The sequence below is a fragment of the Heptranchias perlo genome, chromosome 13 (genome assembly GCF_035084215.1).
Source record: "Heptranchias perlo isolate sHepPer1 chromosome 13, sHepPer1.hap1, whole genome shotgun sequence".
Taxonomy (NCBI): domain Eukaryota; kingdom Metazoa; phylum Chordata; class Chondrichthyes; order Hexanchiformes; family Hexanchidae; genus Heptranchias; species Heptranchias perlo.
Genome location: NC_090337.1, coordinates 57179281 through 57201437, shown reverse-complemented (window position 1 = coordinate 57201437; position 22157 = coordinate 57179281). Strand labels below are relative to the sequence as shown.

At 48.6% G+C, this 22157-nt stretch overlaps 1 protein-coding gene across 2 annotated transcripts in view; it reads left to right on the top strand.

Moving 5' to 3' along the window:
• Window positions 1-9163: 9163 nt before the first annotated feature.
• The window catches only part of LOC137331616 (nuclear body protein SP140-like protein), a 74680-nt gene continuing 61686 nt past the window's right edge, over window positions 9164-22157 (top strand). Inside the window, exons 1-2 of one of the 2 annotated variants that reach the window (XM_067995532.1) lie at window positions 9164-9316; window positions 18589-18736. In XM_067995532.1, coding sequence (XP_067851633.1) covers window positions 18590-18736 — 147 coding nt within the window. In that variant the 5' untranslated portion in view covers window positions 9164-9316; window position 18589. Of the gene's footprint in view, window positions 9317-18588; window positions 18737-22157 lie in introns of those variants that run through there. The other variant, XM_067995533.1, reaches the window with a different exon arrangement.

Here is a 22157-nt window from a genome sequence, read left to right as displayed (position 1 = left end):
GTATATGTGAAAAGAAAGTATTTCCATGTGAGGGTGCAGTTGATGAAGGTGAAAGTGTGTTTGTTGCAGGCAAGGCACTACAAACAGGCAGGTAGAGAGGACTCGCCCACCATGGCAAACTTCTTGTGGGGCTTTCTTCCTCATTTGTAAGGTTGTCCTTTTGACTTCAGACACCACAGGCTTGATTTTCACACCCGCGATCGGGTGTGTTCGTGGCGGGGGGTGGGGGCTGTGAAAATCCGGGATTCCCGGGACGGGTCTGGAGCCCGGATCCAACCCGCTCACTTCCGGGTTCCCCAGTGACGTGCTGACATGTGCACAGCCCCCGCCTGTGGGACTCCCACCGGCATTTGAAGCCGGCAGGGTGCCACTTAAAGTACTTAAACAGGTACTTCAGGTTGTTTACAGACCTGATTGACCTGTTATTTTAGGAGGGATGGAATTTTGAAATGAACTGAGACTGTTTTCCCTACTGGGGGAAACACTCCCAGTTGAAATGGACGTGTTGCAGCTATCAGCTTGTGGCAGCTGCAAAGGTCCATTTGGCAGGTGGGTGAGGAGACCCTCACTCATTGCAGGAGGCCATTCTGTCACTTTCAACAAAGTTTGGCCTCCACCACCCTCCTCCTAACAAAATTCACCAACTTGCACACTTACCCCGGTGTCCAGACACATTTACCTACCTTGCGGACCCCCTCAGATGTACATCTTCTGGATGGGGGCCGCCGTAGCTGCAGTCATGACCTCTTCGGAGGGCGAACAGCATCACCAGCCTCGCCGGCCATGCCGTCCACCTCTGACACGTGGAGCTCCACAACACAGTGCTGTGATACATCTACCTGCACAGCAGGAGGGAGGGCAACCGCAGAGAGAGATGCGTCGCAGAGGGCACTACCCTCGCCACAGGGTCCACAGACCGAGGCTCAGCTTCCTGGACCTCTCTGAGCAGCAGTGCACACGGAGGCTCAGAGTCACTCAACATGTAGTCATGGACATCTGCAGCCTCCTTGATGCCGAGCTGCTCCCGGCTGGCCCGAGCACCATCTTCTTACCTGTCGCTGTCAAAGTCACCACTGCCCTCAACAACCTCTCCTCCGCATCCTTCCAGGGTGCCACCAGGGACATCGCCGACGTCTGTCAGTCGTCTGCGCAAAAGAGCCCTGCAAATACACCTACACCCACTCTGCAGTGACACAATGGGTGGCATCAGTTGTGGGTCTTCATAGTGATCCTCAGGAAAGGGCATTATTGCACAAACCAGACAAGGTTCGCAAAGACGTGGCAGTAGTGGTGACAATATAATATGTTATGTGAGTTGATCAGAAATTAAATATAGGTAAACACATGAAAAACCCTCAAACACCCTTCATGCTCACGACACGTTTGCCTTACGCTGCCTACTGCACATATGTGATGCATGCCCTGTGGCTGCAGCACAGGTAGTGGCAGGTTGAGTGAGGCTGACCATGAAAGAGATGCATCAGAGGGTGAGTATGAGATAGAGCCATGAGATTGTATGAGGATTGGGTTGAGTGGTAGTGGTGGGATGAGTACTGGCGAGGTGAGTAAGTGCAGGTAAGATGAGGATGAGCTTTGAGTGGGTGTGAGGAGTGATGTGATAGAGTAGTGTTGGCAGTGCAGAAGGAGATGTGGGGTGGGGGCGGTGATATGGAAGACGGAGTGTAGGGGAATGAGTAAGTGTACTCACTTTGGCTGACCTACTTATGTCATTGGAGCACCTCCTGTACTGTATGCAGGTGTGCGATATGTTAGTGGTGCAGGTGACCTCCTCTGCCACCTCGAGCCAGGCCTTGGTGGCAGAGGCAGGCCGCTTCCTCCCACCCGCCGGGGGGAAGATCTCTGTCCACCCCCTCCTCCTCACCCCACCCAATGATACCTGGAGTGAGGCATCATTAAACCTGGGAGCAGCCTTCCCCCTGCGCTGCTCCATGCTGTAATTTTTCCTATTTTCTGCAGCATCAGTCAGTGGAGGACTGCCCCTTTAAATAGAGCTCCTCCAGCTGACAGACCTTGCTGCGCATGCGCAGTCCGCCCACCGCGCAGCTTACCAGCGGGAAACCCGGAAGCACAGGTAAGTGGCTCCAATTAGCCTGCGATTCCGTGCGGAGCACACTGATTTCACCGGGCGCGTTACCCACGCACCTAGTCGACCCCCGCTGAGAACCCGCCGCCCTGCTAATATCGAGTCCCACGTTAATCTGACCTCACACTTCTTCCCTTGAAGCCGTCACTGCATGTTGGTGAGGCGGGTGCCCCTTGTGCCCCACGATGGTACGCCTCCTTGCCTGCACCTCCTCAAACATAACTTCCAAGGCTCGCTCAGTTAAGGGAGCAGTCCTCCCTGTCAGACTTTACCTTCATTTACCAATACTTTCACCAAAGCTGCTCTCCGAAACTCCCGCAGAAAGTACAGCTTCAAGGTGCTGCTCCAGTGTTTGGGCCATTGCTCTCCTCCCATGTAAACATAAATGATCTGGACTTGCGTATGGAACGCACAAAACGTCCAAAATCCAGAGAGGTCCCCTCAGTGAACCGGCAGTACACCAGGATTCTAACTTCAGGCCCGCAGTTGTTGGAACAAGGAGTGATTTGCTACAGAGAGTGGCTGAGGCAAAGTCTATTGCATCTTCCATGGGAAAAGTAGATAAATATTTGAAGCAGATGATGTCTTAGAGCTATGGGGAGAGAGCATGATTTGTTTTCGGATTGCTTAAAAAAAAGCCAGGACAGACGTGATGGGCTGAATGGCCTCCTGTGCTGTACACTGCTATGGTTTTAAAATGTAGTGGGGAGATAACGAGAGAGATTAGAAGGGCAAAGGAGAAATGTGAAAAAGGCTAGCAGATAATATGAAAGGAAATAGTAAGGGCTTTCGTAAACATATAAAGAGTAAGAGAATAGTTAGAGGGTAGGACTGCTCAGGGCTGAAGGGAGGAATCTAATTGCAAAGGATGAAATTATGGCAGTGATACTGAATAAATAGTTCGTTTTTAAAAATGATGGTGGAATTGAGAATGTAGTTGTACCTGAGACGGTACAAATGATAGAGATAATTGTAGCAAAGGAATGGATTCTGAATAAAATTAGCAGAGCTCAGGTTGGATACGTCACTGGCCCCTGATGGTCACTGGCCCCTGATGGTCTGCACCCTTGGCTCCTGAAGGAAATCAGACAGGGGCGAGAGCAGAGGTTCTGAACACAATTTTCCAGTCCCCCTTAATTTTGTAAATTGTGCCATGGGGATTAGACAAACGTAACTCCCTTCTTCAAGAAGGGAGAGAAGGACAAACCAGAGGGCCTGATTTTAAGCTTGCCCACACCGGAACGAGATGTGTCGTTAAAATGGCAGTTGGTGCACTTTGCTCCCCGTTCCCCACACGCTGCAGCCCGCCACCATTTTAACTGCCGGGTTTCCAGCCGCTGGCAAGCATAGGTTTCGTTAATAACAACAGCAACTTGCATTTAACAGACACATGGCAGATGAAATTTAACGTAGAGAAGTGCAAAGTGACACATTTTGGTAGGAAGAATGAGGAGAGGCAATATAAACTAAAGGCACATTTTTAAAGGGAGTACAGGAATAGAGAGACCTGGGGGTCTATGTTCATAAATCTTTGAAGGTGGCAGGACAAGTTGAGAATGCTGTTAATAATAAAAAAAAAAGCATATGGGATCCTTGGCTTTATTAATACATAGAGTACAAAAGCAAGGAAGTTATGCTAAACCTTTATAAAACACTGGTTAGGCCTCAGCTGGAGTATTGTGTTCAACCCTGGGCACTGCAATTTAGGAAGGATGTCAAGGCCTTAGAGAGGGTGCAGAAGAGATTTACTGGAATGATATCAGGGATGAGGGACTTCAGTTATGTGGAGAGACTGGAGAAGCTGGGGCTGTTGTCCTTAGAGCAGAGAAGGTTAAGAGGAGATTTGATAGAGGTGTTCAAAATCATGAAGGGTTTTGATAGAGTAAATAAGGAGAAACTGTTTCCAGTGGCAGAAGGGTCGGTAACCAGAGGACACAGATTTAAGGTAATTGGCAAAAGAACCAGAGGCGAGATGAGGAAACATTTTTTTACGCAGCGAGTTGTAATGATCTGGAATGTACTGCCTGAAAGGGTGGTGGAAGCAGATTCAATAATTTTCAAAAGGGAATTAGATAAATGCTTGAAGGGAAAAAATTTACGTGGCCATGGGGAAAGAGCAGGGCGGTGGGACTAATTGAATAGCTCTTTCAAAGAGCAGACACGATGGGCCGAATGGCCTCATTCTGTGCTGTACCATACCATGATCTAGCATCTTTAACATAGTGAAACATCCCAAGGCGCTTCACAGGAACGTTATCAAATAAAATTTGACACCGAACCACATAAGGAGATATTAAGACAGGTTCCACACCGCCTGAGGAAGGGGAAAGCCCCCGAAAGCTTGTGGGATTAAAAATAAAATCGTTGGACTATAACTTGGTGTTGTAAAATTGTTTACAATTGTTAACCCCAGTCCATCACCGGCATCTCCACATCATGATGAATGATGTGAGAGCGTTGTGGTGGCAGTGCAGAAGGAGTTGTGTGGTGGTGGAGGTGATGTGGAAGTGGGAGTGTGGGAGAATGCGTAAGTATACTCACTTTGGCTGACCTGGTTAGGTCATTAAAGCGCTTCCTGCACTGGACCCAGGCTCGGCACACATTGCCGCTGCTGCTGACCTCCTCGGCCGCCTCCAGCCAGGCCTTCTTGGTGGCAGAACGAGGCCACCTCCTCCAATCAGATGGGAACAGAATTTCCTCCTCCTCCTCGCCCCATCGAACAGCACCCGGAGTGAGGAGTCAGAGAACCTTGGAGCAGCCTTGCCTCTGGCCTGCTCCATGCTCCAAAAATGTTTCTTTGCTGTAGGAGGAGCATTGGAGGACTGCCCCTTTAAATAGGGCTCCTCCTGCTGACAGCCTGTGATGCGGGTGCGCAGTGCGCCCGCTGCGCAGGTCTGGAACGGGAACCGCGGAAGCACGTGGAAGTACCTTCAATTAGGCTGTGATCACGTGTGGAGCACCCCGAATTCACTGGGCGTGTTACCCACGAGTCCAGTCAACCCCCTGCTGCCAACCCGCCTCCCTCCTAATATCGGGCCCCTAGTCTATAAGGCACTTCATCCATGCAGTTCTGCACTACTCGAAGGATATGACACAAGGATATGACACATTCCTCCTCTTGATGTTCAGGATTTATCCTCAGCAGATTTCCAGCACTGGTTCAATGTCCCTTGGGTCAATGGTGCACATTCAAAGTGTGTCATGTAGTTGCAGTGACATCTGGTGGAAAGTCTCAGTAATGATTATACAGCACAAATTCGATCGAGTAAAGCACCCTCTACATTGTTCCATCAAACACTCCCAGGTCAGGTACAACACGGGTTTGATACAGAGTAAAGCTTGTATTGGCTACTGTGTTTCTCTATATTACTACAGTGACTACACTTCAAAAATACTTCATTAGCTGTGAAGCGCTTTGAGACAGTCTGAGGTTGTGAAAAGTGCTATATAAATGCAATTACTCTCGCTCTCATTCACCTGCCAGACACACCCTTAAAGTCACTCTTTGGTTAGGGCGGGGGGGTTACTTCTTCTGCCTATCCCATAATTTCAATTTGTTAGGGAACTTAAGAGGAGCACAGACTCATTGGATCTGAGTTCTGTTTCCAACTCCGGCCCTTTGGTAGAATTGTGCCCCAGTTCTGCCCCGCCACCCACCCACCCATTGGCCCCCTGCATATGCCAGTATTATTCAGTTTATTTGTCCCTGAATCCAAGGAGGGGCCAAGCCAAAATCTAGGCTAACACTCCAGTGCAGTACTGAGGGAGTCCTGCACTGTCGGAGGTGCCGACCTTCAGATGAGACGTTAAACCAAAGCCCCGTCTGCCCTTTTAGGTGGATGGAAAAGACCCCATGGCACTATTTAAAGAAGGGGAGTTCTCACCGGCGTCCTGGCCAACATTTATCCCTCAACCAACATCACTAAAAAGATAGATTATCTGGTCATTGTGATATCGCTGTTAGTTTCCTTCCTTGGTGTGTGCAAATTGGCTGCTGCACTTCCCATATTACAACAGTGACTACACTTCAAAAGTAATGTAAAGCACTTTGGGATGTCCTGAGGTGGTCAAAAGAGCTCTATAAATGCAAGTCTTTCTTTCTCTCTTCCATGAGTGAGGAAAAGTACTGTTACTTAAGATTATTACTTCTATCATAGTTTAGCACAGTTCATAAGAAATTAGCAAAGCTTTACAACTACTCCAAAAATATATGTTGTATTTTGCTGCTGTTCCTTCATTCTATTGGTGCTTAACAAATCACTTTGGCAGCTAAAGCCTGGGTCAAAGTGCAATGTTGTGTTATTCTGCCACCTTCTGAAGACAAGGAAAATCGTGAGATCAGAGGATAAAAAAACTAAAGAGGGTCCTCTGTCCATTCCCTGGGCACGCTACACATTTAGCTCGATATCTGGGCAAGTGATAATATCTTTGGAGATGTAGAGAGATAGGGCTCATCTACCAGAGTAGTTTGTGACACAGAAACCAAAAATATCGATGGTAAAAAAGAGACCCAAAAATATAACGTGTAGCTTTTGCAGTCTGATACAGCTAGGGAAGCCTCTGTTATTTAAATCACAACATGCTATTAAAATAACAGAGACTCCCCCAACATTGTCATTCCCACTTCTGCATTAGAAAGGTGTGGGCTCAAACCCTGCACCAAGATTCGGGCCCATAATCTAAGTAACACTTCAATGCAGTACTGAGGCAATGCTGCATTGCCAGTAATACGATTCGTCGGCCTTTTGAGGTGAATGTTAATGATCCTGTGGCATCATTTGAAGAAAAGCAAGGAGTTCTCCTGGTGCCCTGTGCAGATAGAGGAAAGAGAAACCAGTCAGTGTACAAGCATCTCCCTGAGGAGGCGGACTGACAGTATGTAGGTATCTCACTAAGGGAGAGGGACTGAGAGTCCCTAGTCAGTGAACCGATATTTCCCCTGAGAGAGGGACAGAGAGAAATTAACGTGTTCAGATATCGCCCTGAGGGAGGGACTGAGAGTTGCATTTTAGCACGCTGAAAACTCCTGCTGTCACATTTTACATTGGCTAAAGTTTCTGATACTCCTTAAAGCCGATGAGTATCGGCGTGACTCAATGCCAACGTGACTCAATGCCAACGTGACTCACTGTTTGTCGCCTTCACTGAAGCAGAGCTTCCTTATTTCAGATATTGCAGGAACTAAATTCCCTTTAACACTGAGCAATCTGAAGGGATTATTTGGAACTCATGATGTAAAATGTTAAGTTTAAATTCAGAGAGAAAAGCACTTCTCCGAATGACCTGAGTAAAACGTTTTGAAGTGAGCTGTATGTTGGTCTGAAGCTCAGAGATGGGACTGCCTCTCACACACCTCACTCTACAGTACTCTCACATTATGCTGCACTTCCAGTTCAGATTGCCTCTAGGGATCGTCTCAAAATTCCACAATGACCTGAAGTGTAGAAAACTCTGGTTGAAATTTTACTGGTTTCTTTGCAGATTGCACAAATACAGGTGAACAATATCAGAGCCAGAATCTGGAAGAGGTTTGTTCCCATTGTCAGCATCAAGTACTCCCAGGTGAGGCATAGAATGGGTTAGCTCTACAATGTCCTATCAAAAACTCCCAGGTCAGGTACAGCATGCGTTAGACACAGAGCGATGCTCCCTCTACACTGTCCCAACAAACACACCCAGCGCAGGTACAGCACAGGTTAGATACAAAGTAAAGCTTCCTTTACATAGCCCCATCAAACACTCCCAGGGCAGGTACAGCACTGGTTAGATACAGAGTAAAACTCCCTCTACACTGCCCCATCAAACACTCCCAGGACAAGTACAGCATGGGTTAGATACAGAGTAAAACTCCCTTTACACTGCCCCATCAAACACTCCCAGGGCAGGTACAGCATGGGTATTTAAAATCATTAATGGAAACATTTCTAATTTGGAAAATTGTTTGTTATATTTGAAAAATATGTAAGAAATGGTTTAATCGAAAATTTGAATGCAGGATCCTAATAAGAAAATAGCAAGTTGGACACAGCGGGAATATTCACTCAGAAGGAACTGAATGTCGTCATCTACAGCTTGTTTACCCATGAGAAACAGGACAAGTTCCTCTTCTTCACTAAAGCAACCATAATCTTCGACACCTGCACTGGACCCAGGGATTCGTAGTCCTTACCAGACACCTTGACATGGAAGACTCTTGTCTTCCTCTACACTGCCCCATCAAACACTCCTAGCCCGGGTACAGCGTGGGTTAGATACACAGTACAGTTCACTCTACTCAGCCCCAACCTCAGCATAGTGCCCTCAATTGTACCAGAGGCTTTTCTTTTTCATTATCCAAACCAGCCACCCTCCAGCCTGTTGAAGGGTTAAATGTGCTATGTGTTGGATCTAATGCAGTTGCTAATTCTAAAGTAGGGGGCGTTTTGTGACTGGATTAATTCAATGGGCATAAACATTTGCTTCGACTTCTAAATCGTCACGTGGTTTTTAAATGGTCGTCTATCCCAGAGGGCTGCCCAGTGTACAGTCTGGCAATAATTTAAAATAGTTCCCTGTAAAAGGTGGGGGGGGGTGTAAATTGCCCTTTCGTGATGAGACGTTAAACTGAGCCCCTGACTGCCCTCTCAGGTGGACGTAACGGATCCCATGGCACTATTCGAAGAAGAGCAGGGGAGCTGGACAAACAGATTATCTGGTCATTGTCACATTATTGTTTGTGGGATCTTGCTGTGTGCAATTTGGCTGCCAGTTTCCTACATTACAACAGTGACTACACTTCAAAAGTACTTCATTGGTTGTAAAGCGCTTTGGGACATCCTGAGGTCGTGAAAGGGCAGGAAAGTGGAGTTGTGTTAAAAATCAGATCACCCATGATCTCATTAAATGGCGGAGCAGGCTCGAGGGGCCGAATGGCCTATTCCTGCTCCTATCTCTAATGATCTTAAATAAATGTAAGTCTTTCTTTTTTCAAGAAAAGTAAAAAGGAAGCGTGTCTTTCAAATTTTGTGCCTTTGGAATTATGGGCGTGCTTTGGAGATGGTCCCTAAGGCAACAAAATAACTTCCTGCTAAAAAGTAGTTACCACACCCGAAACTAAGAGTTTGACTATCTGAGTAGTTTGAATTCTTGGAGCAAAGCTCAAAAGGGGCTTGTGCCTTCAAACACTCAGTCCAGCTGCCATTCATCGAGACCATCCGTGCTGTTTGACTCGAGGTAGGTGCCAATTTTCTTGAGTCAGGTCATAGTTTGAAGAGTGAAGGAGAATCCATTTCGACAGCTTTATTCACAATGCAGTTTGATGCCAGTTATTGTTGTGTTTTATAAACAGTGACATTTTTTTATTTCAAAATATATTTTATTTCGTGAAATGTTACGGATAAACACAGTTCAATGTAAATATACAATTTCAATTCAAAACAATACAATACCGATCGTACAGACGCCGATCCCGTGGTCACAATTCAAAACACAGTACATATCTTCGAATACATTCTGTACAATACAAAGGTGGGATGGTCTTACACAGTGCCCAATCCTCATAGACCCTCGCTTCAGTGCCTCCTGCAGCACGTACTCCTGGTCCTTGGAGTGTGCCAGTTGGCAACACTCGGTCGTGGACGGCTCCTTCAGCTGGAAGACCAGCAGGTTTCGGACGGACCTTCTTCACCGATTTGATGGTCTTCCAGCAGCAGGTAATATCTGTCTCGGTGTACGTCCCGGGGAACAACCCGTAGAGCAGAGCGTCCTGTGTTACTGAACTGCTTGGGGTGAACCAGGACGGATATCAACGCATCTCTCTCCACACCCTCTGCGTGAAGGGGCAGTCCATCAGGAGGTGGACGATGATCTCCTCCCCGCCACAGCCTCGAGGGCAGCTCGCGGTGGCGCTGAGATTCCGTGCGTGTTGGAAGGACCGCACTGGGAGGGCCTTTCTCAGCACCATCCAGGCTACATCCTGGTGCCTGTTGGTCAGTTCCGGCAATGAGACGTACTACCAAATGGCATCGACCGTTGAGTCCTTCGAGAAGAGTAGAACTACCGGAAGCAACGGCTTACCGGTCGAGTTGTAATCAGCTCTGTAGGACTGGATAGGCCCAGACCTACTAGAAGTGTAGGGGGGTATGCTTCTGGCAGGCAGCATGTCAGAGTCCATGAGGAAAGGCATCATCACCCTCATCTACAAGCGGAAGCTGAGCGTGAGACTGATGACACCGGAGAACATCGAGAAACTAAAGAGGGCTTACACCGGTTGGAGAACCATAAAACCCCTCTTCGCATCCACAGTGCACTGGTGGGAAGCGATCATCTACAAGCGGATGGGGGAGATGGAAGAAATCAGAAATTGGTGACCCATTTCCTTGCGAAATGTCGACTAAAAGATTCTGTCTAAGGCCATCGCCAACAGGCTCAAGTCTGTTCTGGAGCAGGCGATCCACCCGGATCAGACCTGTACTGTACCTGGCTGGAAGATCTCTGATAGCCTTGCGCTGCTCAGGGATACGATCGCCTACATGCAGGACAGGGGGGTGAACACCTGCCTCATCAGCCTGGACCAGGAGAAGGCCGTCGACAGAATATCCCACACGTACATGATGGACGTGCTCTCCAAAATGGGTTTTGGGGAGGGAATCCACGATTGGATCCGACTGCTCTACGCGGACATCCGTAGCCCAGTCCCAATCAACGAGTAGTTGTCGAAGAGCTTTCTGATCAGACCTGGAGTCAGGCAGGGCTGACCTCTCTCCGCGATCTTATTCGTATGTTGTATCAGGAAGGATACAGGTATCAGAGGGGTGACAATCCCAGGCAGCGGAGGCTCTCAGGTTAAGGCTTCCCTGTACATGGACGACGTCACTGTCTTCTGCTCCAACCAGCAGTCGGTCCACAAACTGATGGGCATCTGCGACCGTTTCGAGCTGGCCTCGGGGGCCAGAGTGAACCGAAGCAAAAGCGAGGCCATGTTCTTTGGCAGGTGGGAGGCCCGGTCTCTTGTTCCCTTCACCGTCAGGTCCAACTACCTGAAGGTGCTGGAGATCTGGTTCTGGGGAGGGCCTGGCCTGCACAAAGAACTGGGAGGAGCAGATCGCCAAAGCCAAACAGAAGCTTGGTATGTGGGTGGGGCGATCCCTCTCCATAACCGGCAAGAACCTGGTGATAAGGTATGAGGTACTCGCAATGTTGCTCTACGTGGCCAAGGTCTGGCCCATTCCCCACAACTCCGTCGTCACAGCCACCCGAGCTATCTTCCACTTTGTCTGGAGGTCCAGGTTAGAACGTATCCGCAGGACCACCATGTACAAGACCCCAGACAAAGTGGGGAAGAGTGTCCCCCAATGCCGCCCTGATCCTGATGGCCTCCTTTGTGTGTGGCTGCCTCAGGATGTGTGTGGAGCCCCAGTACGCAAACACCAAGAATCACCACGTGCTGGGTTTCTATCTGTCCAACACACTGAGAAAGCTGGGTCTGGCCAAGCAGACGCAGGACGTCCCGTCCAGTTGGACCGTCCCCCACCCCCACCTGTCCGAGGTGGACAAGTTCCTGAGGAGGGACCCCTTTGACCACAAGACCATCAGCCAGTGGTCGATACAAAATGTTCTGCAAGGAACGGAGAGGGTGGACTCGATCAGTTTTTTCCCCAGCCAGGTACAGTACAGGTCTGATCCGGGTGGATCGCCTGCTCCAGAGCAGACTTGAGCCTGTTGGCGATGGCCTTAGACAGAATCTTGTAGTCGACATTTCGCAAGGAAGTGGGTCGCCAACTTTTGATTTCTTCCCTCTCCCCCTTCCGCTTGTAGATGATCGCTTCCCACCAGTGCACCGTGGAGTTGAAGAGGGGTTTCACGGTTCTCCAACCTGTGTAATCCCTCTTTAGTTCCTCGATGTTCTCCGGGGTCAACAATCTCATGTTCAGCTTCCATATCCCCCTGCCCACCCTCTGATCCTCCTGCGATTGACAGTCGGCCAGTAGGAGGTAGTGGTCAGAGAAGAAATCTCTTAACAGTGACACAGAGTACAAGAGTACTGAAGCAAAGATACAATGGTTCTGTCACACTTAAGAGTACTGTGTTACCTTATAGAAAGCACATTAAAGCCACAGCGAGTACACAATGTTGATTTACCAGGGATGAGGGACTATGGTTAGGACACTAGTCTGGGGAAATTGGTTAAGAAATAAAGAAAGAGAGGGGGAAAAAAACAGAACATCCGGGGGAAGAAATTCGAGTTGCGCCCAAAACACAGTTGAAGGGAGGGACTGCTCTATGCACCGGCCCGAGGCGCAAGTCAATCCGGCTTCAGGCCTCAGTTAAATGCCGCCAGTGAGCTGTGAGTAGCAAATGGACGCCCGGCTGCAGCTTGCTGGCCGGGAGGGCAGGAAATGGTCCAGCTCTTATCCTGAGCTGGCTGGCAGTTCGGAAAGCTCAGAAAGTTTTCTGTCAATACAGACCCGGCTGCTTGTGTGGGTATAAAGCTCTCTGATTAATATCATTTTGGGAGGGATTCCTAGAGATTGTAACAGGAGCCATAAGCACTCGCTATTCAGTGAGTTTTCAAATCAGTGTAGGCAACATATCGTGGCTCAATGCACTCGCATTGTTTGGCTGCCACTTGCTATAGTGTAAATATCTGTTCGATGGATCTATTCTCTACGAAGCCAGCCTGTTATCTGCAGCATTTGTCTCACGGAGGGCGCTTGATGCGAGCAAATATCACCCAAGCCAATACTTTAGCTTCTGTTGACTGTAGGGTAATACTCGTATAGTTGCTGCAGTCTGTTTTGGATCCATAGCCTTGCACAAGTGCACATGGATGTCTTGGTGCCACTGCTGGGGAATAGTTTCACCAGTCCATTCTTGTGTACACATACTAAACAGCAGAAGCAACATGCTATAGACAGAGCTAAGCGATTCCACAACCAACGGATCAGATCAAAGCTCTGCAGTCCTGCCACATCCAGTCGTGAATGGTGGTGGACAATTAAACAACTAACAGGAGGAGGAGGCTCTGTAAACATCCCCATCCTCAATGATGGCGGAGTCCAGCACGTGAATGCAAAAGACAAGGCTGAAGCGTTTGCAACCATCTTCAGCCAGAAGTACCGAGTGGATGATCCATCTCGGCCTCCTCCCGATATCCCCACCATCACAGAAGCCAGTCTTCAGCCAATTCGATTCACTCCATGTGATATCAAGAAACAGCTGAGTGCACTGGAGACATCAAAGGCTATGGGCCCCGACAACATCCCGGTTGTCGTGCTGGAGACTTGTGCTCCAGAACTAGCCGCGCCTCTGGCCAAACTGTTCCAGTACAACTACAACACTGGCATCTACCCAAAGTGGAAAATTGCCCAGGCATGTCCTGTCCACAAAAAGCAGGACAAATCCAATCTGGCCAATTACTGCCCCATCAGTCCACTCTCAATCATCAGCAAAGTGATGGAAGGTGTCGTCGACAGTGCTATCAAGCGGCACTTACTTACCAATAACCTGCTCACCAATGCTCAGTTTGGGTTCCACCAGGACCACTCGGCTCCAGACCTCATTACAGCCTTGGTCCAAACATGGACAAAAGAGCTGAATTCCAGAGGTGAGGTGAGAGTGACTGCCCTTGACATCAAGGCAGCATTTGACCAAGTGTGGCACCAAGGACCTCCAGTAAAATTGAAGTCAATGGGAATCAGGGGGAAAACTCTCCAGTGGCTGGAGTCATACCTAGCACAAAGGAAGATGGTAGTGGTTGTTGGAGACCAATCATCTCAACCCCAGGACATTGCTGCAGGAGTTCCTCAGGGCAGTATCCTAGGCCCAACCATCTTCAGCTGCTTCATCAATGACAGAAATGGGGATGTTCGCTGATGACTGCACAGTGTCCAGTTCCATTCGCAACCCCTCAGATAATGAAGCAGTCCGTGCCCGCATGCAGCAAGACCTGGACAACATCTAGGCTTGAGCTGATAAGTGGCAAGTAACATTCGCGCCAGACAAGTGCCAGGCAATGACCATCTCCAATAAGAGAGAGTCTAACCACCTCCCCTTGACATTCAACAGCATTACCATCACCGAATTCCCAACCATCAACATCCTGGGGGTCACCATTGACCAGAAACTTAACTGGACCAGCCACATAAATACTGTAGCTACAAGAGCAGGTCAGAGGCTGGGTATTCTGCGACAAATGACTCACCTCCTGACTCCCCAGAGCCTTTCCACCATCTACAAGGCACAGGTCAGGAGTGTGACGGAATACTCTCCACTTGCCTGGATGAGTGCAGCTCCAACAACACTCAAGAAGCTCGACACCATCCAGGACAAAGCAGCAAGCTTGATTGGCCCCCCATCCACCACCCTAAACATTCACTCCCTTCACCACCGGCGCACTGTGGCTGCAGTGTGTACCATCCACAGGATGCACTGCAGCAACTCGGCAAGGCTTCTTTGACAGCACCTCCCAAACCCGCGACCTCTACCACCTAGAAGGGCAAGGGCAGCAGGCACATGGGAACAACACCACCTGCACGTTCCCCTCCAAGTCACACACCATCCCGACTTGGAAATATATCGCCGTTCCTTCATCGTCGCTGGGTCAAAATCCTGGAACTCCCTTCCTAACAGCACTGTGGGAGAACCTTCACCACATGGACTGCAGCGGTTCAAGAAGGAGGCTCATCACCACCTTCTCGAGCAATTAGGGATGGGCAATAAATGCCGGCCTCGTCGGCGATGCCCACATCCCATAAATGAATAAAAAAAGATATCAACGTGTCAATTCCTGCATTGTTGGTTCTATCGATGAGCTCCTGAGATGGAACTCCGGGTGTAGATAAAAGCAACTCATATTGCTCTAGTTGATCATTACAATTGGTCAACAGGTCTACACTGGCAGCTGCTATGAGGCCACTTGAGGACTGGACGTCTTTTTTTCCGCAATCTCTTCACTATTGCATGCAGTTTTTGGATGTTGCTGTGCTGCTGGATCTATCTCTTCTGTTGTCTAGAAAATGTTGCATTTTTTAATGGAAATGTGTTTAAACTTTTGAAGCAGAGGAAGATACAGGACTATGGGAAGAGAGCAGGGCATTGATATTCATTTTTGGATTGCTCCAGCAAAGAGTCTGTAGAGGTACAATGGACTCAATGGCTTCCATCTATGCTATAAACTTCTAGGCCCCAAAATTCCATGTGCTCTGGGCTCGCCTGTTACATGGGCGGGTAGCTGACCAAGCTCTTGTGGGTGCTGCTCCTGTGGGCTCTGCCCGTGTGGACACTGTCCTTTGGCAGCAAATCCTTTGTTTGGTTGCAGATTCAGTCCCTGGAACTGCTGCCGGTCCTTTCCGTTTCTTTCCCTTATCAAAACAGATGATCCCATTAAATCTGATCAGGAGCAGCCATTGACTTAACAGCGATTTTTAAAAAAAATCCAGGTATGTAATGTGCAAATCATGCTGAGGGAACAGAGATTTCTTCCGATCTTGTATTTTTCTATCAGGCAACTCCCAAAAAAACTTAAACAATGAAACGCCTCAGGGTATGGAATGGTTCACTTTCATTTCTTCAACAGCTACACTGTAATCTTGACTAGTTAGGTGGAACTTTGCTGAACGTTCCCTTTCTATTTGGTTGTTTACTTTACCTCCTGGATGCTGGAATCTGCCCTTTTACTGGCTCTTCCACCATTGTGCTTGCTTTGTGCTTCTGTGCTCCTGCCATGAGTGTGAAGGAGACTTTCCATCAGTACTTGACCAACCCACGTTTCAAACCAGCTTATCCCCCAGGACGCCCACGGGCAATGCTGTGAGAAACCCACGGCATGGTATTGTATATAACCTGCCAACCTCTGCGTATCTATCAGTAATATACTCAAAGTCTTGTGGACAGTACACGTTTCCTGTACATTTTATTTTCTTATTCCTCTGTCACGCTTTTGAGTTACAACCATTTCTGTCACAAGTAGCATGTGAACGGTAGGTATCACGCTTGGATATAACCCTCCACCTATAAAATAAGACAACTATACACCTACCTTGCAACCTCACACTACATGGAGGCATCGCTGCTACGACAAACTCCAGTTTGCTGACGACACAAAACTAGGTGGGATCGTGAGTTGTGAGGAGAATGCAAAGAGGCTTCAAGGCGATTTAGACAAGTTGAGTGAGTGGGCAAATACATGGCAGATGCAGTATAATGTGGATAAATGTGAAGTTATCCACTTCGGAAGGAAAAACAGAAAGGCAGAGTATTATTTAAATGGTGATAGATTGGGAAATGTTGATGTACAAAGGGACCTGGGTGTCCTTGTACACCAGTCACTGAAAGCAAATATGCAGGTGCAGAAAGCAGTTAGGAAGGCAAATGGTATGTTGGCCTTCATTACAAGAGGATTTGAGTACAGGAGCAAGGATGTCTTACTGCACTTATACAGGGCCTTGGTGAGACCACACCTGGAGTATTGTGTGCAGTTTTGGTCTCCTTACCTAAGAAAGGATGTACTTGCCATAGAGGGAGTGCAGCGAAGGTTCACCAGACTGATTCCTGGGATGGCAGGACTGTCATATGAGGAGAGATTGGGTCGACTCGGCCTGTATTCACTCGAGTTTAGAAGAATGAGAGGGGATCTCATTGAAACATATAAAATTCTGACAGGGCTAGACAGATTGGATGCAGGGAGTATGTTTCCCCTGGCTGGGGGGTCCAGAACTAGGGGTCACAGTCTCAGGATACGGGGTAGGACATTTAGGACTGAGATGAGGAGAAATTTCTTCACTCAGAGGGTGGTGAACCTGTGGAATTCTCTCCCGCAGAAGACTGTGGAGGCCAAGTCACTGAATATATTTAAGGAGCTAGATAGATTTCTAGACACAAAAGGCATCAAGGGGTATGGGGAGAGTGGGAATATGGTATTGAGATAGAGGATCAGCCATGATCATACTGAATGGCGGAGCAGGCTCGAAGGGCCGAATGGCCTACTTCTGCTCCTATTTTCTATTTTTCTATGTTTCTATCCGTTCCTCTAGGTACGGCTACGGGATGGTTTCACTCATTTTATATTTAGCCAAGTTTAATATATTTATTTATGACCTCCACGCCTGCTGCTTGCCTCAGGCCTCTCCTCTTCCTTCCACCTCCACTGGGCGTCCCACCCAGTGCTGCGGGGCTCCACTGATCCACAGGCCTTCCCACCCATCTTTGCTGCTTCCCCTCTCCCAGTCCCGAGGTCCAGTCACCATCTACCTGCAGATTCCCATTTCTTCGGCTGCATTTCAATTTTTCCGCACCACAGGTTTGGTCACTGGTTAAAATACTGTGTGCAGAGTCGTATCATAGCACCACCGAGCATCTGGAGCCTGCAATGACATAGTGACAGTCAGGTGTTTACATATGAAATTATTGTTCTAAAATGTTTAGATGTGTTTCAGGAGAGAGAAGGGATTGACAGAAATGTTGAGACGGTTGATAGGCAGGTTGAGGGAGATTACTGTTATATGTTGACACGAAAAGCATTTAAGGAAGTAACCTGTGGGCAGGAAGTGTGCACCATGCTCAAGATTTTTAATAATAAAAATAAATGAATATTCACTTAAAGACCCAGCTGCTCTCTCAGTTCCTTCTTAAAGTCTCCTGGAGTAAAAGACACGAAACTCGCCAGTTCCCACAATGCTGAGAATATGACATGGGGATTTTTTATGACTAGGAAACGGCCATTAGATCCAACGGGGGTGATTTTCAATTGCCAGCTGCCCGTTTCTCACCTCAAAAATGGGCAGTCAGCAGTTGAAAACCACAGGGACACCTCGCCCAAAGCCTGCCTGATGCAATAAAATTGAAAAGAGCACAGGCACAATTCTGCTTTTATTGTGATGATCTTCAGTACATTTCACATTAGTCAGTAGTTTGTTTATGTTGCAGGATCTTTACAACTTCCTGCCTATTTCCGGCAGGAGGCAGTTTAAATATGCAAATCAGGGTTGTAGGACCCCGTTGGCACTTTTCAGGTACAAATGCGAGTGCTCAGCGTACATTCTGCCCACTTGTACCAGGGGTGCAGCGGCCCAACCAATGGTCCTTAAAAAAAAAGGTGACCTCTGAAGAAAAGGCCCAAAACTTTTTTTGGAAGAACTGTGGGGTCAGGTCCCCGCCCCCCCCTCCTCCCATTTGGTGCCCACGGCTTGTCAGCAGAATCCAAATGAGGGCCGAAGCCGAAAATGGTTCAGGTGTCCCAACACCGGCTTCGGGCAGGTAGCACGGCCGTTTCATCAACCTCACGCCCATTTTGGGAAGAGGTCAAAAATCACCCGACAAGTCCTTCCTTATTTTCCTGAGATCAAACCCACCTACCCAACATTTCCCTCAATCCCTTCTCTCCTTAGAAACGCATCTGAATGACTTTTGACACCAATTATACTGCCCACTTCAATGTCCTTCCAAGGTAAGTTATATAATGTAATGTAGAGTTCATGGATGAACATTTTTCTTATCTTTTCCCTTAGTATGTCTTTCCTTGGTTACTTTACTGATGAAGAACTTGTGCAAAAGCTTAGCACCAACAAAGTGGAGATTTCCATGGCGATCAATAGACTCTTCCCCTTCCTCCACGGCCTTAGGGACAAGGCGTTGATCACCAATGAAAAATTCAACGTGAGTAGCATCTCGGTGGGACAACCTCAGGGAAGGTTTTGTCACGGTTAAAATGCTGAGTGCAGTTTTGAGCACCCCATTATAAGAACGGGCATTAATCCACAAAGAGTGTACAGTGTGGATTCACCAGGATGATGCCAGGGATGGGGAGATACTGAGGAGTTGTGACGAGATACTGAGACTATTTCCACTGGAGTAGAGGAGAACGAAAGATTCAAGAGAGGTTTTTAAAATATAAAATGGCTTTAACAAGGAAAAGACTATTTACTCTGGATGGGGAGTCAGTGACAAAAGGTCGTCAATTTAAAGTTGCCACTATGAGCAGTTGAGGAGGGGCAGCGTGTGGGGGAGGGGCAGTGTGTGAGGGAGCAATGTGTTGAGGAGGGGCAGCGTGTGGGGGAGCAATGTGTTGAGGAGGGGCAGCGTGTGGGGGAGCAATGTGTTGAGGAGGGGCAGCGTGTGGGGGAGCAATGTTTTGAGGAGGGGCAGCGTGTGGGGGAGCAATGTGTTGAGGAGGGGCAGCGTGTGGGGGAGCAATGTGTTGAGGGGCAGTGTGTGGGGGAGCAATGTGTTGAGGAGGGGCAGCGTGTGGGGGAGCAATGTGTTGAGGGACAGTGTGTGGGGGAGCAATGTGTTGAGGAGGGGCAGCGTGTGGGGGAGCAATGTGTTGAGGGACAGTGTGTGGGGGAGGGGCAGTGTGTGGGGGAGGGGGCAATGTTGCTCCTTAAGAGGATGTGTGGTTCTTAACATTTTTGAACCAAGTTTTTGAATCTGTGCTTTGCAAACTTTCTTGGACTGAGCCCACCAGACTATTCCCACAGCCTCACACACCATTATGGACAGTTTTCCCTTTCTCCTCTTTGAGCTTCTCTCTTCTTCCCCTCTAGAGGGGCTGGAGATTCATGCTGGTGTCGAGCACTTCACAGCATGAGACGTTAGACACGAGGACTGAGCAGTGAAACGGTTAGTAGCAGCATTGGACGTGCCCTTTGGTTGCAGCGCTGTCATTTCTCCCCCCCCCAATCCCCCCTTTACTCAAACCTCAAAGACCATAACCCCCTGGTGCACTTACATGATCTGCAAGATCTACAAAAGGGACATTCCTTACACACCTGAACTGTTATTGGCTACATCACAGCTACTGCTGGGGGACACAGTTAAGTCTGAGGGACAGGAAAAGTGGGCCAGATGATTCTGCAGTTTAATGAGCTCCAGCTAGCTGAGCATTGCAGTTAGAACATCTGTATCCATTGCAACAGAGAGCAGGTCAATGAATGGTGATGTGTGGTTGACCGGAAGACGTGGGCTCTGGATGCCTCTTCACTGATGGTACGATTGTGGATTAGCAAAGGAATTCAAGTCACCGGCAGCAGCATCGGGTGTCATTCTGTGACCAAGTGCTGCATTTGATTTCACTGATAAAATCAGAAGACAGGAAGATGGATAAGGATACTGTTGCTTGACCCACCATAAAGGGCATTGTACAGAATCCGATAAGACCATTCCCACCTCTGTCCTGTTGCGGTGCCAAGCTCGTATCCCTCTATTCACTGTTAAATCAGGAATCTGACTATTTCTTGGTAGCACGTTGCAGTCTGCATTGACTCTCGTGCTGCATCAACTGAAAATAGCCCTGCGAGTCCTCGGCCCATGTGACAATTAGGATCACCATGAGAATTTGATTTTTAAATTCAAGGGCCACACGCAGCTGGTTAGAGGACAAAAATGGCCACACGCAGCTGGTTAGAGGACAAAAAGGGCCACACGCCGCTGGTTAGGGGACAAAAAGGGCCACACGCAGCTGGTTAGGGGACAAAAAGGGCCATACGCAGCTGGTTAGGGGACAAAAAGGGCCACACGCAGCTGGTTAGGGGACAAAAAGGGCCACACGCAGCTGGTTAGAGGACAAAAATGGCCACACGCAGCTGGTTAGAGGACAAAAATGGCCACACGCCGCTGGTTAGAGGACAAAAATGGCCACACGCAGCTGGTTAGAGGACAAAAATGGCCACACGCAGCTGGTTAGAGGACAAAAAGGGCCACACGCAGCTGGTTAGGGGACAAAAATGGCCACACGCAGCTGGTTAGAGGACAAAAATGGCCACACGCAGCTGGTTAGAGGACAAAAATGGCCACACGCAGCTGGTTAGAGGACAAAAAGGGCCACACGCAGCTGGTTAGAGGACAAAAAGGGCCACACGCAGCTGGTTAGAGGACAAAAAGGGCCACACGCAGCTGGTTAGAGGACAAAAATGGCCACACGCCGCTGGTTAGAGGACAAAAATGGCCACACGCCGCTGGTTAGGGGACAAAAAGGGTCACACGCAGCTGGTTAGGGGACAAAAAGGGCCACACGCAGCTGGTTAGGGGACAAAAAGGGCCACACGCCGCTGGTTAGGGGACAAAAAGGGCCACACGCAGCTGGTTAGAGGACAAAAATGGCCACACGCAGCTGGTTAGAGGACAAAAAGGGCCACACGCCGCTGGTTAGAGGACAAAAAGGGCCACACGCAGCTGGTTAGAGGACAAAAAGGGCCACACGCAGCTGGTTAGAGGACAAAAAGGGCCACACGCCGCTGGTTAGAGCATTAGGGTACGGTAGCATAGTGGTTCTGTTACTGGACTAGTAATCCAGAGACCTGGACTAATAGTCCAAATAGTTCAAATCTTGCCACGGGGAATTTAAATTCAATTAATTAAATAAAATCTGGAATTAAAATACTACCATCAGTAATGGTGGCCATGAAACTACCGGATTGTCGTAAAAACCCATCTGGTTCACTGATGTCCTTGAGGGGAGGAAACCTGCCGTCCTTACCCGGTCTGGCCTATATGTGACTCCAGACCCACAGCAATGTGGTTGATTCTTAATTGCCCTCTGAAATGGCCTAGCAAGCCACTCAGTTCTAACATCTCGCTACAAAAAGTCATAATAAGAATAAAACCGGACAGACCATCGGACCACTAGGCACCGGACACGACAACGGCAAACCAAGCCCAGTCGACCCTGCAAAGTCCTCCTCACTAACAGCTGGGGACTTGTGCCAAAATTGGGAGAGCTGTCCCACAGACTAGTCAAGCAACAGCCTGACATAGCCATACTCACAGAATCATACCTTTCAGCCAACGTCCCAGACTCTTCCATCACCATCCCTGGGTATGTCCTGTCCCACCGGCAGGACAGACCCACCAGAGGTGGCGGTAAAGTGATATACAGTCAGGAGGGAGTGGCCCTGGGAGTCCTCAACATTGACTCTGGACCCCATGAAATCTCATGGCATCAGGTCAAACATGGGCAAGGAAACCTCCTGCTGATTACCACCTACCATCCTCCCTCAGCTGATGAATCAGTCCTCCTCCATATTGAGCACCACTTGGAGGTAGCAAGGGCACAAAATGTACTCTGGGTGGGGGACTTCAA